This window comes from Corythoichthys intestinalis, chromosome 22, assembly GCF_030265065.1.
Source record: "Corythoichthys intestinalis isolate RoL2023-P3 chromosome 22, ASM3026506v1, whole genome shotgun sequence".
Lineage (NCBI taxonomy): Eukaryota > Metazoa > Chordata > Actinopteri > Syngnathiformes > Syngnathidae > Corythoichthys > Corythoichthys intestinalis.
This window is the reverse complement of record NC_080416.1, coordinates 27,103,317-27,128,123: the sequence shown is the minus strand read 5'-3', so window position 1 is coordinate 27,128,123 and position 24,807 is coordinate 27,103,317. Positions and strand designations below refer to the sequence as shown.

At 40.1% G+C, this 24,807-nt stretch overlaps 1 protein-coding gene across 14 annotated transcripts in view; it reads right to left on the bottom strand.

The window, feature by feature from the left end:
- The window catches only part of macf1a (microtubule actin crosslinking factor 1a), a 319,162-nt gene that overhangs the window by 11,272 nt on the left and 283,083 nt on the right, over nucleotides 1-24,807 (bottom strand). For 6 of the 14 annotated variants that reach the window (XM_057828754.1, XM_057828757.1, XM_057828755.1 and 3 more), the window contains 26 exons: nucleotides 22,797-23,022; nucleotides 22,488-22,714; nucleotides 22,248-22,370; nucleotides 19,448-19,549; nucleotides 19,266-19,367; nucleotides 19,018-19,191; nucleotides 18,778-18,933; nucleotides 18,428-18,625; nucleotides 18,227-18,355; nucleotides 17,134-17,316; nucleotides 16,903-17,058; nucleotides 16,603-16,809; nucleotides 14,866-14,985; nucleotides 14,622-14,791; nucleotides 13,717-13,876; nucleotides 13,439-13,633; nucleotides 13,062-13,334; nucleotides 12,400-12,588; nucleotides 12,179-12,290; nucleotides 11,029-11,207; nucleotides 10,776-10,938; nucleotides 10,515-10,669; nucleotides 10,291-10,365; nucleotides 7,816-7,833; nucleotides 6,331-6,448; nucleotides 198-3,038 (listed from right to left, as the gene is read on the bottom strand). In XM_057828754.1, coding sequence (XP_057684737.1) covers nucleotides 2,827-3,038; nucleotides 6,331-6,448; nucleotides 7,816-7,833; nucleotides 10,291-10,365; nucleotides 10,515-10,669; nucleotides 10,776-10,938; nucleotides 11,029-11,207; nucleotides 12,179-12,290; nucleotides 12,400-12,588; nucleotides 13,062-13,334; nucleotides 13,439-13,633; nucleotides 13,717-13,876; nucleotides 14,622-14,791; nucleotides 14,866-14,985; nucleotides 16,603-16,809; nucleotides 16,903-17,058; nucleotides 17,134-17,316; nucleotides 18,227-18,355; nucleotides 18,428-18,625; nucleotides 18,778-18,933; nucleotides 19,018-19,191; nucleotides 19,266-19,367; nucleotides 19,448-19,549; nucleotides 22,248-22,370; nucleotides 22,488-22,714; nucleotides 22,797-23,022 — 4,122 coding nt within the window. In that variant the 3' untranslated portion in view covers nucleotides 198-2,826. Of the gene's footprint in view, nucleotides 1-196; nucleotides 3,320-6,330; nucleotides 6,449-7,815; nucleotides 7,834-10,290; nucleotides 10,366-10,514; nucleotides 10,670-10,775; nucleotides 10,939-11,028; nucleotides 11,208-12,178; nucleotides 12,291-12,399; nucleotides 12,589-13,061; nucleotides 13,335-13,438; nucleotides 13,634-13,716; nucleotides 13,877-14,621; nucleotides 14,792-14,865; nucleotides 14,986-16,602; nucleotides 16,810-16,902; nucleotides 17,059-17,133; nucleotides 17,317-18,226; nucleotides 18,356-18,427; nucleotides 18,626-18,777; nucleotides 18,934-19,017; nucleotides 19,192-19,265; nucleotides 19,368-19,447; nucleotides 19,550-22,247; nucleotides 22,371-22,487; nucleotides 22,715-22,796; nucleotides 23,023-24,807 lie in introns of those variants that run through there. The other 8 variants (XM_057828749.1, XM_057828753.1, XM_057828763.1 and 5 more) reach the window with 7 other exon arrangements.

The following is a 24,807-nucleotide window of genomic DNA, read 5'->3' as shown; positions in this document are numbered from 1 at the left end:
GCATATGGTTTGAGCACTAATAAGCTGACCCCCCACCTCTTCAATCTCTGCAGCAATGCTGACAGCATGCCCGTAACGAGTCACATGACATTTTTGAGGGAAAACGACAAGCAGTACTCAATTTGAACATTTAGGGATGTACGTTTTTTTTCAAAGGGGTGTACTCACTTTTGTTGCCAGGGGTTTAGATATTAATGGCCATAGTTTAAGGGGGAAATAAATTAACTATGATATAAGCTGCACACAGACTACTTTTAATTGTGTCAAAGTGTCATTTTGTCAGTGTTGTCCCATGAAAACATATCTGCAAAAATGCGAGGGGTGTACTCACTTTTGTACACTGCATGCTTTGCGTTATCACGGAGCAGCATTTGGTGACTCGACAAAGTGCAGCAGCCGACGACGACAAGCCATCATCACAACAATAAGATATCAAGAATAAGCACAATGCTTTACAAAAGTGCAGTGAGACAAAAATGAATGAGTGCGACGCTCAAGATGCATGAAAAAAGCAGCAGGGCAGCGATTAGCCTAGCTTAGCTTAGGTGACTGGTGAGGAGCTCAGCTTGGTGGCGATTGTGGGTCCAAAGTATATGCTATACAATTCCAGGAAATTATTCTAGGATATTCTGCAAAACAACTAATAAACAGAAAAAAATAAGCTATTTTCATCCCTCTGCTGTGTCTTTATCGCTAGTAGGCATCCAATCCGTTTGAAGTGTGAGGGTGGCAGCCATGAACGTTCATTCATTTACTGGCATCCCTCCCATTTCATACCGGATTGGATGTCTATGGCTGTCATTGGCAGCCAATGCCAGGCAATTACTTCATATCGGGGCATTTCACATCATTTCCTAGCCTGTTCATTTTGGGGTATTTACAGGTCACTTCCCGTTTATTTTGGGTTACCTAAAAGGAAGTGACTCAAAATATACAGGAGGTAACCTGTAAATGCTCACAAAACCTGTGAATGTACTGGTTTCTGTGCCACTGACGTTAATGGAATCCCTGATTCCCATCCCACAAAAATCGAAAATCCATAAAGTAGAGGTGGAGGTTATTTGCATTTTAAAAAAAAAAAAAAATTGCTGTGTTTGATGTATTTATTCAAATTTAAGGTACATATAAGACATGTGTTTCCCTTCTTCCCCAAATTAAAAAAACAAACAAACAAAAAAACGTATCTATACTGTATATTTTTTAATAAATGGTTTTTAAGCACTGCAAGGGTAATAATTATAGAATGATTTGTCCATGTATACATGCATTTATCTTAACATTGTTTAATAAAATACTGCATTTTTTCACTGTATACAGGTAGTCCCTGGGTTACGATGGACCAGAGTTGCGCGATTTCGACTTAATGACGCCTGCGACTCGTTGTTTTTTTCCTTTCTTTTTTTTTTATGTTGACTTTTGTATTATGTTGCATGTTTTTATTTTGGCGCAGCAAGCGTAGAACAGGAAGCAAGTGCATGTACAGACGCCCCCGCCCACCCCACACACAGAGCAGCCAAGTGACAGCCTGCGCGCACATTTGTTGCTTGTGAAGCATTCCGAGGCGACGGCTCTATATAACGCTTTCAATTGTGGTCGAATACTTGGGGCGAGTTTATGTGATTGTTTTTGATGATGCACGGACGCTAACTGATGCATGCTAGTCGCTTGTTATTGCTGTATCAGCAGCTACTTGTAAACGCAAATTTGAATTGCTGTTATTGAAGAGCAGACTGATTTAATTTCATTTTATTTTAGTTTCATTCTGCAAGTGTTGATGTCATCAGCAGCTGAATAAAGTCAGCAAACCACGCGGACGTCTGACATCGTCATATCGGAGCTTAGTTCACTGTCTAGTTGGGACTTTGCTTCAACGTCTTAGCAAGGACAGTACAATGACATATACCGTATTGGCCCGAATATAAGACGTCCCTGATTATAAGACAACCCCCTCTTTTTCAAGACTCAAGTTTGAAAAAAGACTTTTTGAACACCAAATTAATTTCTATATAGAAGATAATTACAGTACATCTGAAACAAATGATTATAACAATATATTTGAGAGAAAAGCATGTTATTTTGCCTCATTCAAATCTTAATATCTGAACATTTAAATATGTAAACTAAAGTGCAATCACATTCATAAATGAATGGCTTCTGGTTTTTGAAATGTAAATGAATTAATCTATTGTGATAAAACAACAAAATTGCAATAACTGCATTAACCATCAAAGTAAAGTCTAACTAACTGTAGTCTTGAAACAAATCTGAACAAGGAAAAACGTTGCAATAAAATAATGCAAACTGGTTAAACTTGAGAGTAGCTGAGATCTGTCATGACAAAACATTGCTTCAATGATATCTGGCGCCATCTAGCGTCGTGAATGGGTATAACGTCTAGACCGCGAATATAAGACGACCCCCAATTTTTCAGTCTTATTTCAATGCAAAAAACACCGTCTTATATTCAGGCTAATACGGTAATACATGTTTTGAGATTTTTTTTTTTTTTTTTGAGGGTATTTAAAGGGCTAATTCAGACTTATGCGTTACATCGCCAGCACAGGAACGGAACTCGTTCGTAAACCGGGGACTACCTGTATACCTTTTCAATTTATTGTACACCCCTACTGTAGTATTTGTTTATTTTGAAGTAATGCATGTGTAAGTGTGTATTAGGACTTGAAGTAGGTGCATGTATTGAAGTAAGCAACGTGTATGTTATTTTTTTTTTTAAACTTAGCTTTTTGTGTTAAACACATCCATGCAGATTGTTTTTTTTTTAAACACTCAACCTGAACAATGAAAACAACAATACGACATTCTAACTCAAGTTGAAAAAGTCAAGTTTAAAAAGAGTGAAGAGCCGCTGGGGTTTTGAAGCAAGCTGCCCAAACATCCATCCATATGACCACAACCTGACCGCAGAGGCAAACAACACACAGCTGTGTGGATTAAGATGGAGAGTGAGTTTGGAGGGATGGAGAGAGAGAAGAAAGGGTAGATACCTCTGCAGCAGAAATACCCTGGAGTGACTGCCACTGAGAGACACAGGAGACAATGTGAAACATATACTCCCATTTCCACACTCACACACGAGCATGCGTGCTCAGACACAGGTAAGAAAGGTGGAAATTTAAGGGCCACAATATTAGTCACTGGATCAGCGAGAAAAAAAAAACAGAAGAAGAAGAAAAGCCATGGAGGGAAGTCTGCTGCACGCTTCCCGAGAGAAAACCAATGAGAAAAGAAGTCCAACCTAAACGGGATGAGATGGAGCTACTGGAGTCGGAGCGAAAGATCTTAAGTCCGGGATGTTGAACTGGAGGAAGAAAGAGGAGTGGAAGGAGGGAGGGAGGTAGAAAAAGGTGGAGCATGCATCATGCAGTACTACTTACTAGTCATTAAATACTCAACAGTGTGAAAAGGTTGAGACACTCCCATACGGAACTTCAAACGTGTCAAGTATGCCAGCAATGGCTTGAATCACACATGCAAATCACGCCTTGTCTAAATGCTGTGAATTATACGCTTCCATCTTATGAATGGCAAAACCTTAAAAGGCATATGGACTTTTTTTTTTTTTAAAAGTCCTTTTCATTAATATGTCCAAAAATAAACTTTTTCATGACAGAATGATTCGCGTAGAATTTGGAAAAGAAATGAATGTACAGTGGTGCCTTGAGATATACAGTACGTGAGCCAACTTGTTAGAAATATTATTTGACATGCTATTGTCATATGTGAATGTTTAAAAAAAAAAAAAGAGTATTTAAAGCAACACTATGTAACTATAATGTAAATGTAAATATATAATAAAGGTTGAAAAGTTACCTAGTGTTGCTTTAAGTGATAAAAGTTTCCTATCAAATTAAAAATATTTGACTCTGGCATATATTCAGAGGTGGGTAGAGTAGCATTACTCCAATATAATATCTGTTAAGTAAAACAGTCATCCCAAAAAAAATGTATTCAAGTACATGTAAAAATGAATTTGGTGAAAAGAATACTCAAGTAATGAGTAACATTGTGAGTAACTGCTTAGGATTTATTTTTTGGGGGGTATAGCATTTTCTTTCTTAGCAGTTTTCTATATGAACTGCTATTATTATGCTGTAACTGTACAATAACTCATTATATAAAAGCCATATAAATACACAAATAATAAAATTTTAAAAAAATCATTGACTTCCGGCAAGAGAAAAAAAAATTACAGAACTGAAGCATCATTCGTCCATGAGTGCCCTCTAGAGTAGAAAATAGTTCTTATAATGAAATTAAAAGGATCATATCTCTGGTTTTCTGTGGTCAATCGGTGCAAAATAAAAACTGGGAGAGAGGATAAAATCAGCGCTATCGCGTCATGTTAACGTTAATTTTTAACAGTGCTTTAAACAGGGGTGGGCAAACCGGTCCTCGAGGGCCGCAGTGGGTCCTGGTCTTTGTTCCAACTGACCCAGCACAGATTGTATCACCAATGAGGTTTCAGCAGAAATGAGAAGCACCTGACTGCAATCGACTGATTGCACTTGTAAAACAGCAGATTGGTGAAAATGTGTCCTCTTAATGGGTTGCAACAAAAACCCGCACCCACTGCGGCCCTTTGTGGAATAGTTTGCCCACCCCTGGCTTTAAAGATGCCACGTGATTGAAAAGGCTGGCGTGATCACACGACTTCCAACTGCAAGCTTGTGTGTGGTCATGTGACTGTATTGTTACGTCTGATCTAATATGTAGAAGAGGAAAAATGTCATTACTTTACTGCACTGCAGACTTGTAATGTCTTAATCGGATTATTTTTGTTAAATCTAGTCAAACAAATTTTCTCCATCTTGTTTTGAGTATTAAAGACTACTTAACAGATTAATGCATCAGATTATTCCACTTACTTTATGTAAATATCGTATTGGCCTGAATATAAGTGGCCAATACGATATTTACATAAATAATCTATTATGTTATTTATTATTATAAATAAATATAATTTAAATAAATATAATAAAAAATATAATTATTATTATGTTATTAATTATTATAAAAATAATAATTGAGCCTTTTTCAAGACTCAAGGTTGAAAAAAAGACTTTTTGAACACCAAATTAATTCTTGTACAGAAAATAATTATAGAAACAAATGATTATAACAATATATTTGAGAGAAAAAGCATGTTATTTTGCCTCATTCAAATCTTAATATCTGAACATTTAAATATGTAAACTAAAATGCAATCTCATTCGTAAATGAACGGCTTCTGGTTTTTGAAATGTAAATAAACCAATCTATTGTGATAAAACAACAAAATTGCAATAACTGCATTAACCACCAAAGTGAAGTTTAACTGTAACTGTAGTCTTGAAACAAATCGGAATAAGGAAAAACAGTGCAATAAAATAATGCAAACTGGTTAAACTAGTAGCTGAGATCTGTCATGACAGACCATCGCTTCAATGATATCTGGCGCCATCTAGCGTCGTGAATGGGTATATCGTCTAGACCGCGAATATAAAACGACCCCCTCTTTTTCAATCTTATTTCAATGGAAAAAAACACTGTCTTATATTCGGGCCAATACGGTATTACTATTTGTTATTAAGCCCATACATCTAAAAGTTGGTCATTTTTCACCTAAATCAAGAAAAAAGGCTTTCAAATAATGTTTTCAACAATATCTATTCTTGAATTAAGAACATTTCCACATTTCAAACCTTTTTTTAAGATTTAATATACTAATTTATTGCTTGAAATAAGTGTTCAGCTTATTTTCAGATAGCTATCCACATGATTGAATAGGTCAGCGCGATCATAGATTGGCAAGCTTGAGTGTAATTGGTATGATGAAGTCATTTGATTATTGTTGCGAAATCTTATTGGTGAAACTGGTAGAGCCACTGATAGCATCTCTGGCAAAAAAAGAAGTAAAATCTTCATGAAGAATGAAGAGGAAAAATGTAAAGACTAGTTTAGCCCAAAGTAGTGGAGTAAGAGTAGTATTTTTTCTTCACAAATCTATTCAAGTAAAAACATAGATAATCTTTCCTCAAAAGTTGCTACCCACCTCTGCATATATTCTTTATCCTCTGACCAAAAACTGACTAATATCACTGCTGCTTACTGAGCAGTTGTGTGCAAGCGCAAAAGGATTAACAGCATGTGAGTGTTTAAAGTTGCAATCATAGTCACAAATCAAATTTAACTTAAAGTCTAAGCACCACTGCACTTGTCAATAAACTGGACTGCGTTCTGTAAGCACAACTAAGATTGACGCATTTGCACGGTAACTGATGTCGATCGCAAGGAAAAACCCAAATGACATACTTTCTTAAATTGACCTACCTCGACACGGGTCGTTCTTGACCAGGAACTCGTCCAGAGCCATCCAGCCTCCGCCCACCCGCACCATGACGGTGCTGCGCAGGATGCGCACCAGGCGAAGCTGTTGCGAGTCGCCGAACTGCACGGAAGGGAGACGAGACGTTAAAACAAGGAAATCCTGAATTCATTACCCCAGAGCAAGCAGCCATGCAGGTAAGCATGCCATATTTAAGCCTCAATCTCCCATTGGAAGCCATCACATCATCATAAAAGGTCATTTTTTAGCAGGAAGCCCATCATGGAGGCAAATAAATACAAGTGGGGGATGCTTGACATTGTTCATGCTTAAAAACAATTCATAAACGTAATTAATAAAAACACAAACATTACAGGGAGGGTGGGCCTTCAAAAACAGTTAAATCTCATCTTGGTGTAACAAGGTATAAAATATAATTAGTTTTATTAGCGTCTTAATCAGATTACTTTTGTTAAATCTAGGCAAATAATTTTCTCCATCTTGTTTTCAGTGTTAAAGGCTAGTTAATAGATCATGCATCAGATTATTCCACTTAAACTAAATAGTTCTCTTTGTTCTTATTAAGCCCATACATCTATAAGTTGGCGATTTTTCACCTAAATCAAGAAAAATTAAGCTTTTAAAAATGTTTTGAACAATATCTATTCTTGAATTAAGAACATTTCTGACATTTCAAAGTTTTTTTTAAGATTAAATACACTCATTTATTGCTCATGCCAGCTATTTTTGTTATTTCAAGAAAGGTAATTATTTGTTATTTCTAGTAGATTTACAATAAAAACAAGGGTATTTAGTTTTAAGGTGTGTTTTAGCAGTGTAATTGTTGATTATGATTTTTAAATGTGGTCCTTTTAAAAATAAATTTTATTGATGTCACAAATTAAACTTTTTTAAATTTAAAACTAAGATTGTAAAAAAAATTCCAAAACATGTCAAAGTCTGAGACATTAAAAATGTGAAAATTCAGCATGTTTTCAAATCTTCAAATGAAAACTTGATGCATTTATTTCAAATTTCAAAAATTATGCAACATTAAAACGTATACACAACTGCACATTAAAACCTTCCCATTAAACTGTTTATCATTTGAACCTAGACTCGTAATCTAAATTTCATCACTACAATAGGCAGCATCCATTAAAAATTGCACCACACCAAACATTGAACACCCCATTTTTAGATTTTAAGAAGTGACAGAAGAACAAGAAGAAAGTTTATCCTCCCAGCAGCCTCATTTCTTCACCAGCGTCAGTCCAAAACACAGAAAACACTTGAGGGATTAACACTCAACACGAAGGCATGAAACCTGCTTCCAGTCAGAGTTTAGCTTTGCTTTTGGTCATTTTGCTGCATGGAATCAAACACTGTGCATTCTGAATTGGTTAGAGATCCTTGACCAAAAAAAGATGCATCTGATTGTGAGGAAGCAGATTTCAGGTGCCCAAAAACTGCATCAGATGTGACGTTACCTGGTTTCCGAGGAAGAACTAGAAAAAATCCGGCAGAGGCGGCGCACACAAACACGGTGGACAAGGAAAGAGAGAAGGAAGAAACAGATGACGATCCAAATAGCTTGACAAAAACAATCAAATATTACGGCGGCTTGTTCATTTTCATGTCTACTGGTGCCTCAACTTACAAAATTATTTCTCAAAAAGCTGCTATCTCAAATTCTTTTAAGTCATTTTAGATGCGTGGAAATGCGATTTGATTCAAGCTGTGAGAAAAAAAAAATATATATATATATATATATATACACATATATACACTGCCATTGACAGCGATAGACGTCAAATCCATTTGAACTGGGATGTCTAACATGTTCAGTGCCATAACAGTGTTTATATATATATATATATTTTTTCAAAATAGTGTAACACAGAAGCAGTTACAACGTTGGAAAGGTGGTTGATGTGTTTCCTAACTTTTGAGTGTAGTAAGTAGTAATACAAGATTTCCTCCAGTGCTTTATAAGCCTGGTGGGGCACCAGGCTAAAACAGTACTACAAAAGAAAATACAATATAAAAAGTATACTGATTTTAACCACGTATAAAGTGTCAGAGCGCAATGGCGATTACTTATACTTTCCCAGCTCTCTGCCATTGCTTTCAGGGTTTTTACATGTATCAGCAAATCGTATTTAATGCTTTTTAATGCCACTTTAAACCAATTTAATGCCCATTCCCGACTGCAGATAGTTTCACACACACGAATTATAAGGACAGTTGTCCGATAATGACTTTTTAACCGATATTGTTCAACTCCAAAAATCCGATACCGGTCGTGGACTTAACATATTATGGCTAATTTTATTGTGATGCGATACTAGAAACTTTAATAATGATAAATGTAACAACTTCAAGGTTTTCCAACTAAACCTTCTGTGAAAGATAAGAGGACAACTTCAACTGAAGTTATGGAAAAAGTGCCTATATTTAACCACTATGTTTATTGTTGAGATCAAAATATTGAAAACAAGTTTCTTGGATCAAGTGCAAGTGCAAATAAGGCACTGCCAATGTCACATCTCGCTCGCACAGTGCTTCTGGTTCAAAATAACAACAAAGGCACACAGCTTCAGAACATTGAATGAGGTATGTAATGAGTTTATAGTTCATTACTTTTCAATTATTTATTGTTCATTTAATTTTTGCACCATGAATCCAAATGGTCTGCTCACATAAAAAATGTCAAGCATCTTGGTTTGGAGCCATCTAATGGTTAATAAGCATAATGGCTGTCCTAAGCTGTGACCAGCCCTTGTATAAAGGCAAAGTGGCAAACTGTCTGTATGTGTGTGCGTGTCATGTGTAGTCATTTGTTTTGATGCTCCTGTGCAAGCGGGTCAGTTTGCTCAGAGCATCTCGGATTGCGAATTAGTGTGCATGTGTGATACTTCAACGAGCTCAATGGACAAAGGCAGTCTGAACGGGCATGCCGAAAGACAGCTATGACATAAAAATCGTAATTGTGCATTAAGACCAATGGTATGAAACTATACTTAGTTCAATGCTTTTTAAGCCTGAATTTTGACAAAATCAATTTAAAGACTTTTAATGCTTTTTAATGACACGCATAAACCGTGGCATTGTATTTGTGTTTGTTTAAACTATTTCTAGACTGTTCCTTTTTTCTTAACACTACATTGAATTATTGTTAATAAATAGCTTATAATAGCACATCATAGTCACAATTTCATTTAGGTTTTATCTATTACATTTTCTGGGGTAAATCCTGCAACATGCCAAAGTTATTGTGTGGTCAATGTGATGCACATTTTGCAGTGGAATCAGTCCAAATGTAAGTTATTGTAAGAAATCCTTCGAATGCATAATGGAATGCTTGTAAATCAGTTCACTCATAAGTTGTGGCACCATTGTACTATATCAAATATGCAGGGGTGCTCATTACATCGATCACAACGCGAGTGTGCTTAGCTTGCGGCATCAATCATTTAAAAAAAAATGTAAATAGTTAATCATGTTGTGTGAGCAACATATGACGTTATATCACCCCCCCCCCCCCCCCCCCCCGCCCACGCTGTTAAGGTAGCTCGTGGGAGGTTGTCTCTTTGAAAAGCAGATCTTGGAACAAAACAATGAGCACCCCTGTGCTACTGCTAGCTACTGACATGAGTTAGAAGTGGGAGTGACATAAACATGACCAGACAAACACAAAATGTGACAAACAGGTGATGTCAGAGCATGAGGTGTAGATTCTGGAACTTCATTATCATGAAAAAAAAAAAACAGGGTTAGACAGTGAGGCGTGCATTTAAGAATCCTCGCATATGACCGTGCATAAGGTGGGGTCAGCAGATGAGGCACACATGAGAACTACAAATATCTTGTTATTAACAGGTGGGTCAAACAGTACGGTGGTCCTTAATGGTGGATGATACTGGTTTAAATTAGTTTTTCAAAAAAAAGTAGGCTTGACTTACCCGGTATTTGTTCTCCCCTATTTGCTCCACCTGGAACCTTTTGGCACATTTACATTGCGCCACCTGCCGAGTCACCTACACGTTGTGAAAAAAAAAAAAAAAAAACACCTTAAATATACTCTTGCTGAACCTCACGGGAAGGTGATTTGTTTGTATTCGACTGTTTCAACTACTGAATACAGTTATTTATGTCACGTTTGAAGTGTTTTATTGCAATTTTGCACCTCGTCCTCGATCTTATCAGCGTCCGTAGTGGGTCTGTAAGCGTCCTTGTTGGGATGCAGGGCGGCCACAAATTCGTAGTAGTCGATGTAGCCGTCGCCGTCTCGGTCGAAGATGTCCGCCACAGCCGTCATCTCCAGTTTGCTGGTAGGGAACTCTGAAGAGGAAAATAAAATATGGAAAAATGTACATATTGATATGTTAGTTTTGTACTGTAATGAACAGATGAGTTAACATTGAATATGGGTTTGTCGGGAACGCACTGGACGCTAGGATGCCGTCAATGAACTCCTGGCGCGTGATCTTCCCGTCCTGATCCTTGTCGATACGCCGGAAGAAGTCCATGACCCGCGACTTCTTATGGTTCATCCATCGCATATACTTTTTACGCCACACGTCAAAATCGAAGTTGGCGAATTCTTTGAGCTGCGACCAAAAAAAGGTGACGGAAACAGACAATTTATTGTATTTCATGTACTTCCTCCATTAGGTTTTCAGCAAATCGGAGCTCCGTACTTCCTCTAGCCTGTCCAGTGCGTCGTTGAGTTTTCGCTGGCGGTCCAGCGCCAGAAGCCAAACTTGCTGCCAGCGGGCACACAGCTGGTTGAGTCGCGGGTTGGTCCCCTGAACCTGCATGGAGGCTTGATGATGATGATGGTGATGCTGCTGCTGTTGTTGTTGTTGCTGGTGTCGCCCTAAAAATATGATCACTCGTTAGTAATAATTAAGAATGTACCGTAATTTCACAAATATAACGTACTTTTTTCCCCCACAAATCAACTTGTAAAATCATGGCGCGCATTATAAACGGGTACATGAATGGAGACAGAAATATATATATATTACATATATATATATAAAAAACGATTTTTTTTTTTATTGACACGGCCACGTTGTGTTGAAGAAATGTATGCGGCGACCCGTTGCCGACCATTACGGTACGTGACGTCACCATTTTGTTTCGGTAATACTTCACTCTAATCGGCTGAATGATTTCGTCTATGTTAAATTCTGCTTTTTTCACTCTTCATAAAGCACAGAAGTTAGTTTCTTGAACTCATTTGAGTCAACGTTTATTACAGCTCCGCAACTCGGACCATAACAAATGTAAGTACACAGATTTCCTGTGTCCGTCAACTATATGTGTCCCTCGACCCAAATAACAATAGTTCCTATTGTTACTGTCGTGTCGACAGCGATGAGCTCTCACGGATTTCCGACTTATGTTCTCACTTTCATTTTACCGTATCAATCCATGGAAGAAACATTTATTCATCATGATGAAACGAGCAAGTTATACGGCAGCCTTTAAAAGAAAAGTCACATCTGTTTTGTTTTCTCCTAGATTCTGGTAAGTTGGAGAAGTTATCAAATCATATTATTACCGTAAATATTGTCAGTTTATGGTAATGTTTTGAACTACCAATGTGCTATGCTTGTGCTGTGTTTCACCAGTCAGTAAAATGACATTTCTGTATCTGTACACGAGCTCTGTTTTCTTGTATTCTTCTATTTATTGGTGCTAAAATTAGGGTGTGCGTTATAAACGGGGACAATAATTTTTCCGTAGATTTTACATGTAAATTTGGGGTGCGCATTATACAAGGGTGCGCCTTATATTCGGGAAATTACGGTAAATATGCTGCGATACTACAACACTACTTACGTCCTCCTCTCCTCTCTGCCAGGCTGCTAGGAGGGTCAGCGGGTTTCCTTTTGTAACTTTTGGTCACTTTATCCACATCCGGCTGCTTCCTTGTCATTTCTTCCATGAACATCTGACACAGACAGAACGTTGAGATTCAGTGAAATATCGGAACGTAAGATTGTTAGTGTATATATTGATGAGAAAATCAATTGCATTTCCTTGATCTTAAGGAATCTAACCTGATGTTCTGTGATCAGGCTTTTGACCTGGGGGATGTCCTGAGGGAGGGGATCTGTGTCCCTCTGAATCAGGGTGGTCTCGGCCCACTGGAGCCATGACAGCAGCTCCTCCAGCAGGTTAGCGTTGTTCAGAACCTCGGTCAGCGCCACCTCCAGACGCTGCTCGTGCTGCTTCGCCCACGTCAGCACCTAAAGAGATGCAAGCATGTAGTTAAAAAAGAAGGGACGTCCTAAGAGAAGGGAGCTACCCGTAACACCAATTAAAGACGATTATGATCAATTTTACAGTTAATGATAATGACTTTTTAACAGATAACCCGATATTGTCCAACTACAAAAATCTGATACCAATACCCGTGGTGAGATGGCAAGAACTGCTATGGTACACTGCTGCAGACGTTAGCTCGTCCATTTAGCTCTCAGCTAACATATGATTACGTAGAAAGTGCAGCCAGTAGGGGCCGTCAAAACACCAGAAACACAGGCAGGCATTAAGTGGACATAACAACACTCCTATAGCATATTGGCCCAAAACACATAATGAAAAACATATGTTGATATTATCCGACATCATTTTAAAATGCTTTTATCAGACAACTAATCAATTTGAAAAGTTAGTCAAAATATTATGATATATTTATATTTTGGGAGAAATGACTCACCTCCTCAAAGCGCGCTCGGATGATGGTGATCCAGTGCTTGATGGTTGTGATGGAGTCCGGGTGGCACAAGGCTAGGATGGCCTCGCCCATCCCCGCCGCCCGGTTGACCTCGACCCGCTTCTCCTCTACGGTGCCCATGAATTGACGGTGGGTGTGGAGCAGCGCTTGCAGGGTCTCCGCCTCCTCCGGAAGGACGCCGCGGAAGCGAAGGCTCTGCTCGGCCTCAGACAGCCACTCGAGTAGCATCTGGACCGCCGTGCGGAACTCCTCCGCCTGACACCAAAAAACAATCACAATCATTGAGATCAGTAATTTCAATTAATTTTTAGTAGTGCCAGCATGTCCAAGGAAAGACTCGAACTTTTGTATTTTCTCACCTGCTTGAGCGCCTGCTGCAGTCGCGTCTGCTTGGTGACGGACAACGCGCACACCGTCTCCCAGCGGTTGCTCAGCTCCTGCAGCTGAACTTTGACCCACGCCGTGTCATCGCGGCCCGTCTCCATGAGGTCTCGGGCCGAACGCTTAAGGGCCTGAACGCTGCCTGTCCTCTTGCCCATCTCCTTCTGGAAGGCCTAGTGTGGATTTTGCATGGATTTCAACCATTAAACACACACCTACGGAATTCATAAGGCAGGGTGATATTCAAGTTTGTTACCTTGTGGGAGTCCATGAGATTGGAAACCAGGTCCAGGTCACCGTGCACAGGCAGATCTTCCGCCAGCTGCGGCTCTACCCGGTAAAGCCAGTCCACCAGGGCTTGGAGGGCCTCGGCAAATTGACCCGAGAACAGCAATGCCTCCTCGAGCTTGTGTTGCCTGGGGGAGGACAAAAATCAAGTTGCACTTTAAAGCAGCTTTAGTGACATCAAAACTAGGGCTGCAGAGGAAAATGAGGATCTAAGTACAACAAAAGAACAACCTGGCTAACTTCCCTAACAAAAGTCTGCTAGCTTAAATGCTATAAATTGCTAATGTTTTTTTAACAATGCACAAACATTGAACAAATCGTTCAAACACATATTTCCACAAAAAACTGCTAAATATACTTCTAAACTATATAACAGATGCATAAACAAATATCTCAAACAAAAACATACTTTACGTTGGTCTTAACAAGGAGCAGCGGGATTCAGCCATGTTAGACGTGTTATGGCATATTCACTTTTGCTACTAGAGGGCTGTGTCACTACCACCCAAATCAAAACTAAATGCAACACTTTCAAAACAAACCACTACAACGTCACTCTAATTAAAAGAATCCCCAAAGCAGCAAAATTTAATTCGAAGCTTTTTTCTAATCGAATTACACGAGTTAATCGATTAATCGTTGCAGCATTAGTCGCAACAGATAAATATTTAAAGAGCTACATAACATATTGGATTCACTGGTTGCCATTGACAGCGATAAGACGTCTAGTCCATTTTAACTAGAAGGGCTGGCAGCGAATGAACGAGTGACACACATAATTGGGCATCTATCATTGTTAAAGACATTGAAAGAGTTAAAAAAGCAGTGGCCATTTTTTCCAAAAGCACTCCTTGAATTGAAATCTCAGCTTACCTCTCCACACTTTTCCCACAGACGGTGTCCCACTTGTCTCGGACTTCGCCCACCAGGTGATCCAACTTTTGGGTGTCAGCCGGCAGCTGAGCTTTGTCGCGCATGGCCCGGCCCGACCGAACTGTGGTGTCGTAGACCGGCTGCTTGGAGCCAAGCGCTTTCTGAAATTCCTGCGAAAACCAACCCAAACAGGACGTCAGAGGTGGGATCGGACAGATTCTCTGCATTGACAGGATTCTCATACCTTGTGTTTGGTTAGCTGCACTTTGATCTTGTCGGGTTCGTTGGGGATTTCCAGCTCCGAGTCCAGTCGGTTCTCGGCCTCCTCCAGCCAATCGGTTAACTTCCTCCAGGCCTCGTGGAACTAATTGGTAAAGTACCAGAGTGCCTTTCAATTCTTCGTATAATGAATCACGTTTTACATGTAAATCGCTTAATATGTTCCAAGCGATACTAAAACACCGCATTAAATTTGCTGTCCTGTCCTCTAATTGCCTGTTTTCATTTGTAATGCTTCGTCGCCTCCTAATGGCGCTTAAATATAACTAGTTTGTTAGGTTGCAACTCATTCTACAGACAATATCACATGACAAATCGAGCCCATAGTAAACACGGAGTGCTGAGATGAGATGAAGATGAGCTAACTTTGGTAGCCATTGCTTACTATTTCATCTCGCTGTTTGTGCTTTGATAAAGCATCGCTTATCAGTTATATTTGTCTTTTGTTTCATATCCAGGTGCATTCTGTAGCACATTGTGATTTGTATATTTCGTTTGTTTATATTTCTAGACAAATCCGAGCAAAACGACCAGAAGTACACCGTCCGCCATTGCTGGGGCACAGCACACACAGCCAGCAGATGCTAGAGTTGCCAACCGTCCATTGAAATACAGCATAGTCCCGTATTCAGAAACAAAAGTACGAGTCCATTATTAAGCTCACAAGGGATGCGCTCGGTCCTGTATTGTCATGAAAGTCAAAAATTCTATTTGTAGAACGATCACTGGTATCGTGTTTTTCAAGAATATGTAGGGGAACGCATTCCCCCACCTCTCCTGTCTTGAGCTGACAGAACAATAACAATTCCCCTCATCTAATTGGTCGAGGTACTGTGGGTTGTCAGTATGACACCTGAAGACATCTTAGAATGTGGGAGATAAGTTTGAGAGAAGCTCGAGTAAGAAGCATGTTAGTTTGAAAGAAGCTCGAGTAAGAAGCATGTTCAAAATGATGATCATTTGTCAGCTGTGTACTGTATTTTCACAATTTGTATTGAATTTTTGTGTTCTGGAGTGATCATTTGTGAAAATGTTATTGCTGAGGGAACTTTGAACGTACCACAGTTTATGTTTGCAGTTTTAAAAAGTATTTAAAATACATAGCCAATATTTGTTGTTTTTCGATGTGCTTATATTACTCAGATATGTACCTAATTCAGGTTTGAGTAAAGTTTTTACTTTTCACACACACATTTTCCCCCATGAATAAGGTGTCCATTGCTTTTTATATTTTATTTTCCCTAGCAGCTAACGTTACTGTTTACATTGACTGACGCTGGGCTGCTACTGAGGTGTGTCAACAACCCAGTTATGGCGGCCACCACTAGAGTGCGATGTCTGCAAATCTCTACTCGGATTTGTCTATAGTCAAATGTAGTTATATTAAGGCAAGCAGGAATGATCTTTTACAGTACGTATTATCGTTCGTATTATGAATAGTTTTTCGTAATATGAAGGAAAAAAGCTTTGAAAGAATTCATAAAATGAATTTTTCGTGTACCAAAGCTTTCATATTATGCAAAAAAATATAATAATTTGAAAGGTTATCATGCTACACATTCTACATATACATGTAGCCAGATATAGCAGTTCAGCAAGACTCTTCGACCTTGTGGGAACCCTGTTAACAGTAATTTAAGTGTAGGGAATGAGTTCTGAATTGTGTAGCTTATCGCAAATTCGAAAAAGTTTCATTTAGTACCTGCTTGGCCCGTTTGCGAGCCTCATCCAGATGCCGCCCGCGGTCCAGAGACCTCTGAACCAGCTTGTCCCAGCGGGCCTGAACGCTCAACAGCAGGTTCTTGATAAGGACGACGTCCTGCTTCAGGCTGGCGAAGCGCAGCTGGGAGCCGGCCTTCTCTAGGGCCAGAACCTGCTCACGGTGTGTGTTCACCTCGTTGACGAAAACCTAAATGTGTATTAAGATTTGCATGTTTTCATGCTTGTTTACATTGCATATGCCAGCAGATAATGTTACGGTTTGTTGTTCTGTCTGACTTACCTTGTGCTCGTCAATCTGGAAGAGAACTGTGTCCAGGAGGAGGCTGGGGGGCTGCGCCATGTTGAGGGTCTGCTCCGCCTGCGTCAGCCAGTTGATGGTATCCTGCAGTGATGTCTGGAAACTGGTTGCCAGGGATAGAGCCTCTTCTAGCTTTGCCTAAACAGCCAAAAAGTAACCGTCTCACACGTGAACTAATTAAGAGTGTTGCCACAGCAAATGAAAAAGTCTTACCCGGCGGTCGTCCATCTTGGTGTTGAGGCTGGCCCACTTGTTCTGCAGCATGGCCAAGTTCTGCTGGGTTTGCGTGGTCCCTGGTCCGGCGTCGTCCCCGCCACGAGCAAGAAGCATGGACTCCCCCGCGTCCAGTAGACGGTGGTACTGTTCGCCCCGTTGGGTAAGCTGTGCTTGGAGCTCCTGTAGTAAATGAAAGCATTTTTAGGTCATCCTTATCTACTGGATCAGTGGTTCTTAGACATTTTCAGCAAGTACCACATAAAAAAAAAATACTTGGCTCTTCGAGTACTGCTGACAAGGATACCATCAACTCATTTGCTGCCATTGACAGTGCTAGATGGTCACTGTTAGCCTTCCCAGTCGAAATGGATTGGACGTCTAGCTTTGTCAATGGGACTTAAATACGCACATTACGTTCCAATGTTCAAATTAATTATAAGTCTATGGCCATCAATGGCAGGCAATGAGTTCAAATATGTTAGTATAGTAGTGTTTTTCAACCACTGTGCCACGGCACGCTACTGCGCCGTGGCGTGGTGGCGTGCCTTGAGATTATTTTCATGAGAAAAGTGTGCCATGGCCCAAAAAAGGTTGATAAACAATGGTATAGTAGGCCAAAAACAAGTAAAAATGGCATATTGCATATTTTCAGGAACCACTGATTTGAACCACTGAACTGCACTGTTGTGAATTAAAAATGATAATTCAAAATTTTCACTCATCTTTAGCGTACCACAAGAGGGGGCCTGTGCACCACTGAAATTAACAGTAATTGCTGTAGATTATTTCTGTTGACTAATCGAACCACTGTACATGTAACGTGTTCATCATGTGTACATGCTAAATGCATGGTGATGGAGCTTCATGATCCACTCTGAAACAGGTTTATAGTTAGGTTTTTCATTAATAATTTTTATTTTTTATTCTATAATATATATAATAATACTTTTTATTTTATTATTATTTTTATTTAATTAGTTTTTAGTTAACCAGCTCTTGTAAGCATAAAACTCAAGGAACACAATTATATTTATGTGTGTACTAGGCCCATGAAATGACTTTGTTGAATGAGTGAAGAAGAAAAGGTCACCATGTGCTGTTCCAGCTGCTCTCTCGCCGTCTCGGGGAGGCCTCCGGTGGGCTTGGCTGCGGAAAGCTGGCTCTCCGTCCGCCTCATCCACTGAAGGAACTCCTCAAGTTCACCATGGAAGCCCTCTGCCTACAAGCAAGAATGAAAATTGGAAAATTTTTAGGGGGAAAAAAGTCCCATTTTTACCTTGTATGACATTACCTGTTGCAAGGCGGCCTCGAGAAGCTTCTGCCTCTCCTGTGTCTTAAGCAGGAGGTTCTGCCAGCTATGGTTGAGTTGGTCTAACTGGTCCCTGAGGTGGCCAGCCTCGTCCCCGGGGGAAGATTCAAGCAGTTCGGCGGCCGCTGCGTTGACCGCCTCCACCGTGGCGTGGTGAGACAGAACGTCGTTGCGTAAAACCTGGAACGGAGGGATTCCGAATTTTAGACTCGAAAGGTTAACTAAAATATCTTTTTAATACACAACTTGATGTTCTGCTGTATCAACTGTGACTTTGAGTGTATAGTGGTTTTCCTAATTATCCTCTATTGCTCAGTGTTACAGGAACGTACGTGGTGTTTGGCGAGCTCAATTTCGATGGCTTTGGGGTCTGAGCTGATTGGTCGTTGTGTGTCCAGCGTGGTGTACGTGTGGCTCAGCCAGGCCTGCAGCTCAGACAGAGCGTGCTGGAACTGACCCAGGGCCAGCAGGGCAGCTTCCAGCTTGTGCTGTCATGGGAATGAAACAAAACTTTAAATTGTGAGACTCTAGAATGCAAAAGCCTTGAGGATTGTCACGAGTGGTCCTGGTACCTGTCTCTGGGTGATCTTGTCCCCCAGGTTGTCCCACAGGTGGCGAAGCTCAGTTAACGGCTCCTGGATCATATCCCGGTCGGTCTGGTCTGACACTTTCTTTAGCAGCAGCTCCCCCTGGTGGCATAGCTTCTCCATGTCGATCTGCTGCTGGTAGACGTCCACTTTGTATTGCTGCTCCACAGAAACACCGCAAAAACAGTTAGGACTGATAACGTTGCATATTATGATGCCAATTTGATGCCAACCTTGAGCTCTTCAATCTGGTGTTTGACCGTTCCCAGGTCAGTGCCCACTGGCGACATTTCGCACAGTTTGATCACCGCGTTGTCTAAGTAGTCGAACATGGACTGCAAAGTACGCGCACCAATCATCACTGGTATTGTCGTAAAAAGGACATTTTGCAATTGAAATGTAGTGATGTTATTACCTGCAGTGCATCCTGGTACTGCACGGAGGCGCTCATAGCTTCGTCCAGCCTCTCCATCCGCTCTCGCCACGTCCTGTTGAGGCTTTCCCACGCACCGTTCATCTGAGGAATTTCAGAAATATACTTTATGAATACAGCCACAATTCACTCTATGACTTTCAGATTTTCACTAATAACCTGGGTTAATTTTAAGCCAGTGGTTCTTAACCTGGGTTCGAATGAGCCCCAGGGGCTCGGTGAGTAAGTCGAAGGGGTTTATGGAAGGTAAGGAAACACAGGGCCCTATTTTCATACTCTGACTAACGGCCAAGTGCCAGTTTAGACTAGGTTTTGGACTGAGTTGCCTCCACTTTACAGGCTTGATTCTATTTATTTCAACTCCTCGCCCTCTGTCTAATGGGTGGAGAAACTTGTTTGCTCAGTGGAAGGTTGACTCATGATGAGGAAGTATTACATACCTACAGGCAGGGTGCACTGCACAGATAATAAAAAAAAAAAAACATTTGCATCACATTTTACGCCATGAAAATAGTATGTGATGCAAGGATGTGAGCATAAAATAAGAAAAATAAGAATGTAGACATGATGAACAACCACAATGGGAGTATATCAATCTCCCATGTGATCCATTAAAGCTGTTCAGACCATGAGGACACTCAGATTCCTATTCTCCGTGGCCAAGCAGCTGAACAGGATAGGGTAAAAGTAAAATTATTAAATAAAAAATATGAATGTAGACATGATATTTCATTTTTTAATGTGAAAATTAACTGCAAAACACCCAATTTATTTGTAGTGAATTTGAAATTTGAATACATTTCAACGGCAATTTGCCTGCTACCATAGCTATATCGGTTTTTATTTTGAAAAGAAAAAGCTTCACTGTTAAATTCCAAAGGATTCGGTGAATGCACATGTGAAACTCGTGGGGTTCGGTACCTTTAGCAAGGTTAAGAACCACTATTTTAAGGACTCTTAGATGTACGTATGACCAGAAGATGAAGAATATATGTGTGTATTGTCTGTCTACATGTGTTGCGCTACTGTTTCTATTCAACAACAATTTGCTAAACCCTTAATAGAGCACTCATTGGCTACGCTAGACGTCCAAACCATTTTCAATGGGAGGACTGTCTGTCAACCTCACCCAATCAAAAGGGATTGGACGTCTAGAGTCATCAATGGCATTGAAAGATGAGTACAGGTAGTCCCGGGTTACGACATACCCGACTTACGTGATTTCGACTTTACGACACCGAAGTCTCGTCTGCTAATTTGTCTCCAGTTTTTTTTTTTTTTTTTTTAAATAATGTTGACTTTTGTTTTGTTATGCATGCTTTCATTTTGGCGCAGGAAGCATAGAGCTTCCACACATAAGTAAGAGCGCATGTACACACAAAGAACGTATTTATGCACACTAAAAAGAGCATACGCGAAGAAATCTCATTTGAGAGAGCGAGGGGAAAGAAAGCCTGCGAGCACGTTTGTTGCTTGTGAAGTATCCGCAGACGCAACACCTTTAAATAACCACCTTTATACTGTTTATTGTGCGTTTTCAATTGTGGTCGGATACTTGGGGCAAGTTGTTTGTTTTTGATGATGTGAGGACGCTAACTGATACATGCTAATTGTTTGTGTGGATTGCTATTGCTGTATCAGCAGCTAGTTATAAAGATAAATTTGAAAACTGATTTAATTTAATTCTGCAAGGGTTGATGTCAAGAGTAGCTGAATGACGCCAGTTAACCACACAGACGTCTGACATTGTCATTTCGGAGCTTAGATTGCTGTCTAGCTAGGACCAGAGGTAGTAACGCATTACATTTACTCATTTACAGTTACTTAAGTAACTTTTGGAGAAAAATGTACTTCTTAGAGTAGTTTTACCACACAATACTTCTTAGTTTTACTTGAGTACATTTGTGAAGAAACACTATTCTCACTAAATTACTTTGGACTACACTAGAGTCGTTACATTTTTCGTCTTTATTCTACATATTGAGTTGATTTTAGTGCCTCATTTTGGCATAATATGGTCATGTAATAGGTTATAATACAGTATAATAATAACAGTTCATACCAAAGTTGTGCTGAGAAAAAAAAATACTATGATTTTTTCCCCCTCCAAAATCTAACATTGTAAGCAGTTACTCACAATGTTACTCATTACGTGAGTATTGAGTATTAACAAACTTTTTTATTTGTACTTGAGTAAATTTTTGGATGACTGCTTTTACTTTTACTTGAGTAGTATTATTTGGAAGTCACGCAACCCTTGAGTAAATTTTTTGGCTAGTCTACCCACCTATGACTAAGACTCCAATGTCTTGGCGAGGATGGGAAAATGACTTATAATACATATTTTTAGGGGGTTATATAAAGGGTTAAGTCTGACTTACTCGGAAATTCGTGTTACGTCGCCAGCAAGGGAACGGAACTCGTTACGAACGAGTATTCACAGCAGATCCTCAGTTAAAAAAACTCAAGAGTGTTATTGGGGGGCATAACCAGCGTGTATCTCTGTTTTTATTCATTTAAATATTGTTTTTATTACCATTTTAATGATGTAATATTTTATTTACAAAAAAAAAAAAAAGATTTTAAAAAAGATTGTATACTACACTATACTCAATATATCAATATTGTGGCCTACATAACCAGGTGTAAGTTGGTGTAATAGGTGTAAGTTTTTTTTGTTTTTATTTTTTCAAATGACCAAATATAATCACTTACCCTATAAAAGGTTCATTTCCATCGACTCTTCAACATAAAAGTGTAGAACAAAGTGTCTGTTCTTTACCTCGTCGATTGTCTTTTTGACTTCAGGTTTCTCGGTTTCTCCACAAGCGAAGATGAGGTCAGCCCCAAGGGTCCTGACAAACTCCAGTTCCTCCCTTAGACCGTCCGTCTCTGCCTTGATGGCCTGTATCAGCGAAACAATGGTCCTTGTAAAAAACTTTTCACATTGGTTATGAGAAGAGTGGTTTAAGCTCTCTTCAATCAAACAATAGCCTCCAAAGAAATGCTTTTTTTCTCTCACCTCGGCAGCTTCAATTTGCTGCTTGATAAGCGAGGGGTCCACGCCAGGGTCCTCCAGTTCTTTGACGATGTCCTGCGAATCACGCAGCGTGCTAAGCAGGGCCGCCACGTCCGCCCAGAATTTGCCAGCCAAGTCCAGCACGTCGTTGAGTTTGCTCTCGCGCTCCTCGGCCCGTTGGCGTATTTCGTCCCACAGCGAGCGCAGGCGCAGCAGGCGGGAGTGGACAGCTGGTAGGGGTGGGACGGATCATCCCGTTACAAAGTGATGGTTTTTTTTTTGACGATTTGACCTTCGAGTTTCTCGGCTCACCATGGGCAGCCGGGTCGTCGTGGGCCGCCCGGCCGATGAGCTCCTCTCCTCGAGCGCAGAGGGCCGAGAAGCTGGGCAGCAGTTTGTCCAGTTCCAAGCCTTGTGCCCGGTGCTCGGCCAGCTGCTCGCGGATCTTGTCCACCTCGGCCGCTACCGGAGGAGGTGAACGTAGGCGCTGAACAGCTGCCTCCAGGGTCTCCAGCAGGGGGTCCATCTTGTCGTGGAACTGCAAGGACCAAATAGAGCGCAATCAATTTACTGCAATACAACACAGACGCCAGCAGAGGGTACTATTCATTCAGGCCTGACACATTTGACGACTAAAAGGGGTAGGACAGAAAAGTAAATGTGGGATAAGCATGTTTATGAAAAATATTGCATAATGTTCTGAAACAGTAGACTCCGTGGTTCTAGTTTTTCATACTTTAACTGGATAATTTTACTTAAAACAAAATTGATATTTAATTTGTTCATTTATTTGATTTCTATAGGTGACCGTGTTTAATATAAATGTCTAAACTTTTTCAATGAATGACAGGCTGTAAAGATGTTTAGCTCTTTTAGCATTTTGTTGATATTGCAGAAAAAAACCTTTGGCATTTGCTGCCATCTGAAAATCCACATAAAATATGTAGACGGGTCTCTGCAGTCTCAAGCCAAATTTAAGACCATAATGAATCAAATTTAAGCCCAATTTCACATCGATACCGGCAAAAAAAACGTACAAAAGATTTAAAGGAAAATTGGAGGCCTGAATTAATTCACAGCTCTTTCACGCTATGATATAAAATGCTTAACTGAATCATAAACACTAGAACTTTTGTATTTTGTGCGTTTGCTGCTGGCATTTTATGACCACCTTGTACTTTTCAGATTTGCAATGGGATCCCAATGCCTCTGTTCCAAGTTTAAACATTTTCTTGCATTTTCTTCATACGAGTTTCCCTCCACCAGCTTGAACCGTGCGCTAAACTCTATGCTCTTAAGTCACAAATTATTAAATTTGCACTTACCTATGTAAGTAACTACTGTAAATCGTTTCTGCTAAGCTTTCTCCGCTATGTCTATGCTAACTAACGCCGGTTTTACACCAGGCGCATCTGGGGCACGTCGGCAATGCACCGCTGATGCTCGCCCCTATGAAGCGCCGTTTGTAAAGCAGCACATGCTGAAAATTACGACATTTTCTCACATTTAGCGGTAAGATTTATATTTCAGATTTACATTTAGGATATATATTTAAGATTTACATTTCATAGAGGTACATAGTCAGGGGTGCACATAAGTGGACTGGATGTAGACAAACGCGCTGGCCTTCAACGGCTTCCATACGCTTTTGCGTACTAATGGCTGACCACTGCATTTGCGGCGGACACGAGAAAATCACTTCTCAAAATGTCATAGAGGCAGGCCCCACTGAGTAATTATTTCCGTGTTCCCCCACCCCCGTCATAAGACAGAAAGACGACAGAGACGTCACCGTAGCTACCGAAAAAAAGGGACTTTTGCTGAAAAGTGGCTGCAAGAGGTACCATGGCTAGAAGACAATGATGCTCGCACGGTAATGTGGTGCAACATTTGCCGTGAGAATCCCAATGTCGCTGATAAGAGGAGCGCATTTTATGTAGGGTCAAAGAATTTCAGCCATCCAAACTTTGAAAGGCACAAAAAAAAACAGAGCATGTGGCAATTAAGCAAACTATCGATGTCAGACAGGACCCCACTCGCCCTATGGACAAGTGGCGGAATAAAGTTAATGAAGAACAGCGACATGCACTGACAAACGTGTTTTTGCTCGCATTTCCCAAAGCTAAACATGCACGCTCAATGACCTCTTATGAGGTGGACATCCCACTTTTACAAAGGCTTGGAGTTAATGTGGGAGGCAAAAAAAATATGCGCACCCGTTTATTTCTTTACATTTCACTTCAAAGTAATGGCAATTTTGTGGTGCCAGTTGATGTTAATCAAGCGTTAATTGTTAATATAATTAATTAAAGGTAATTGGCTC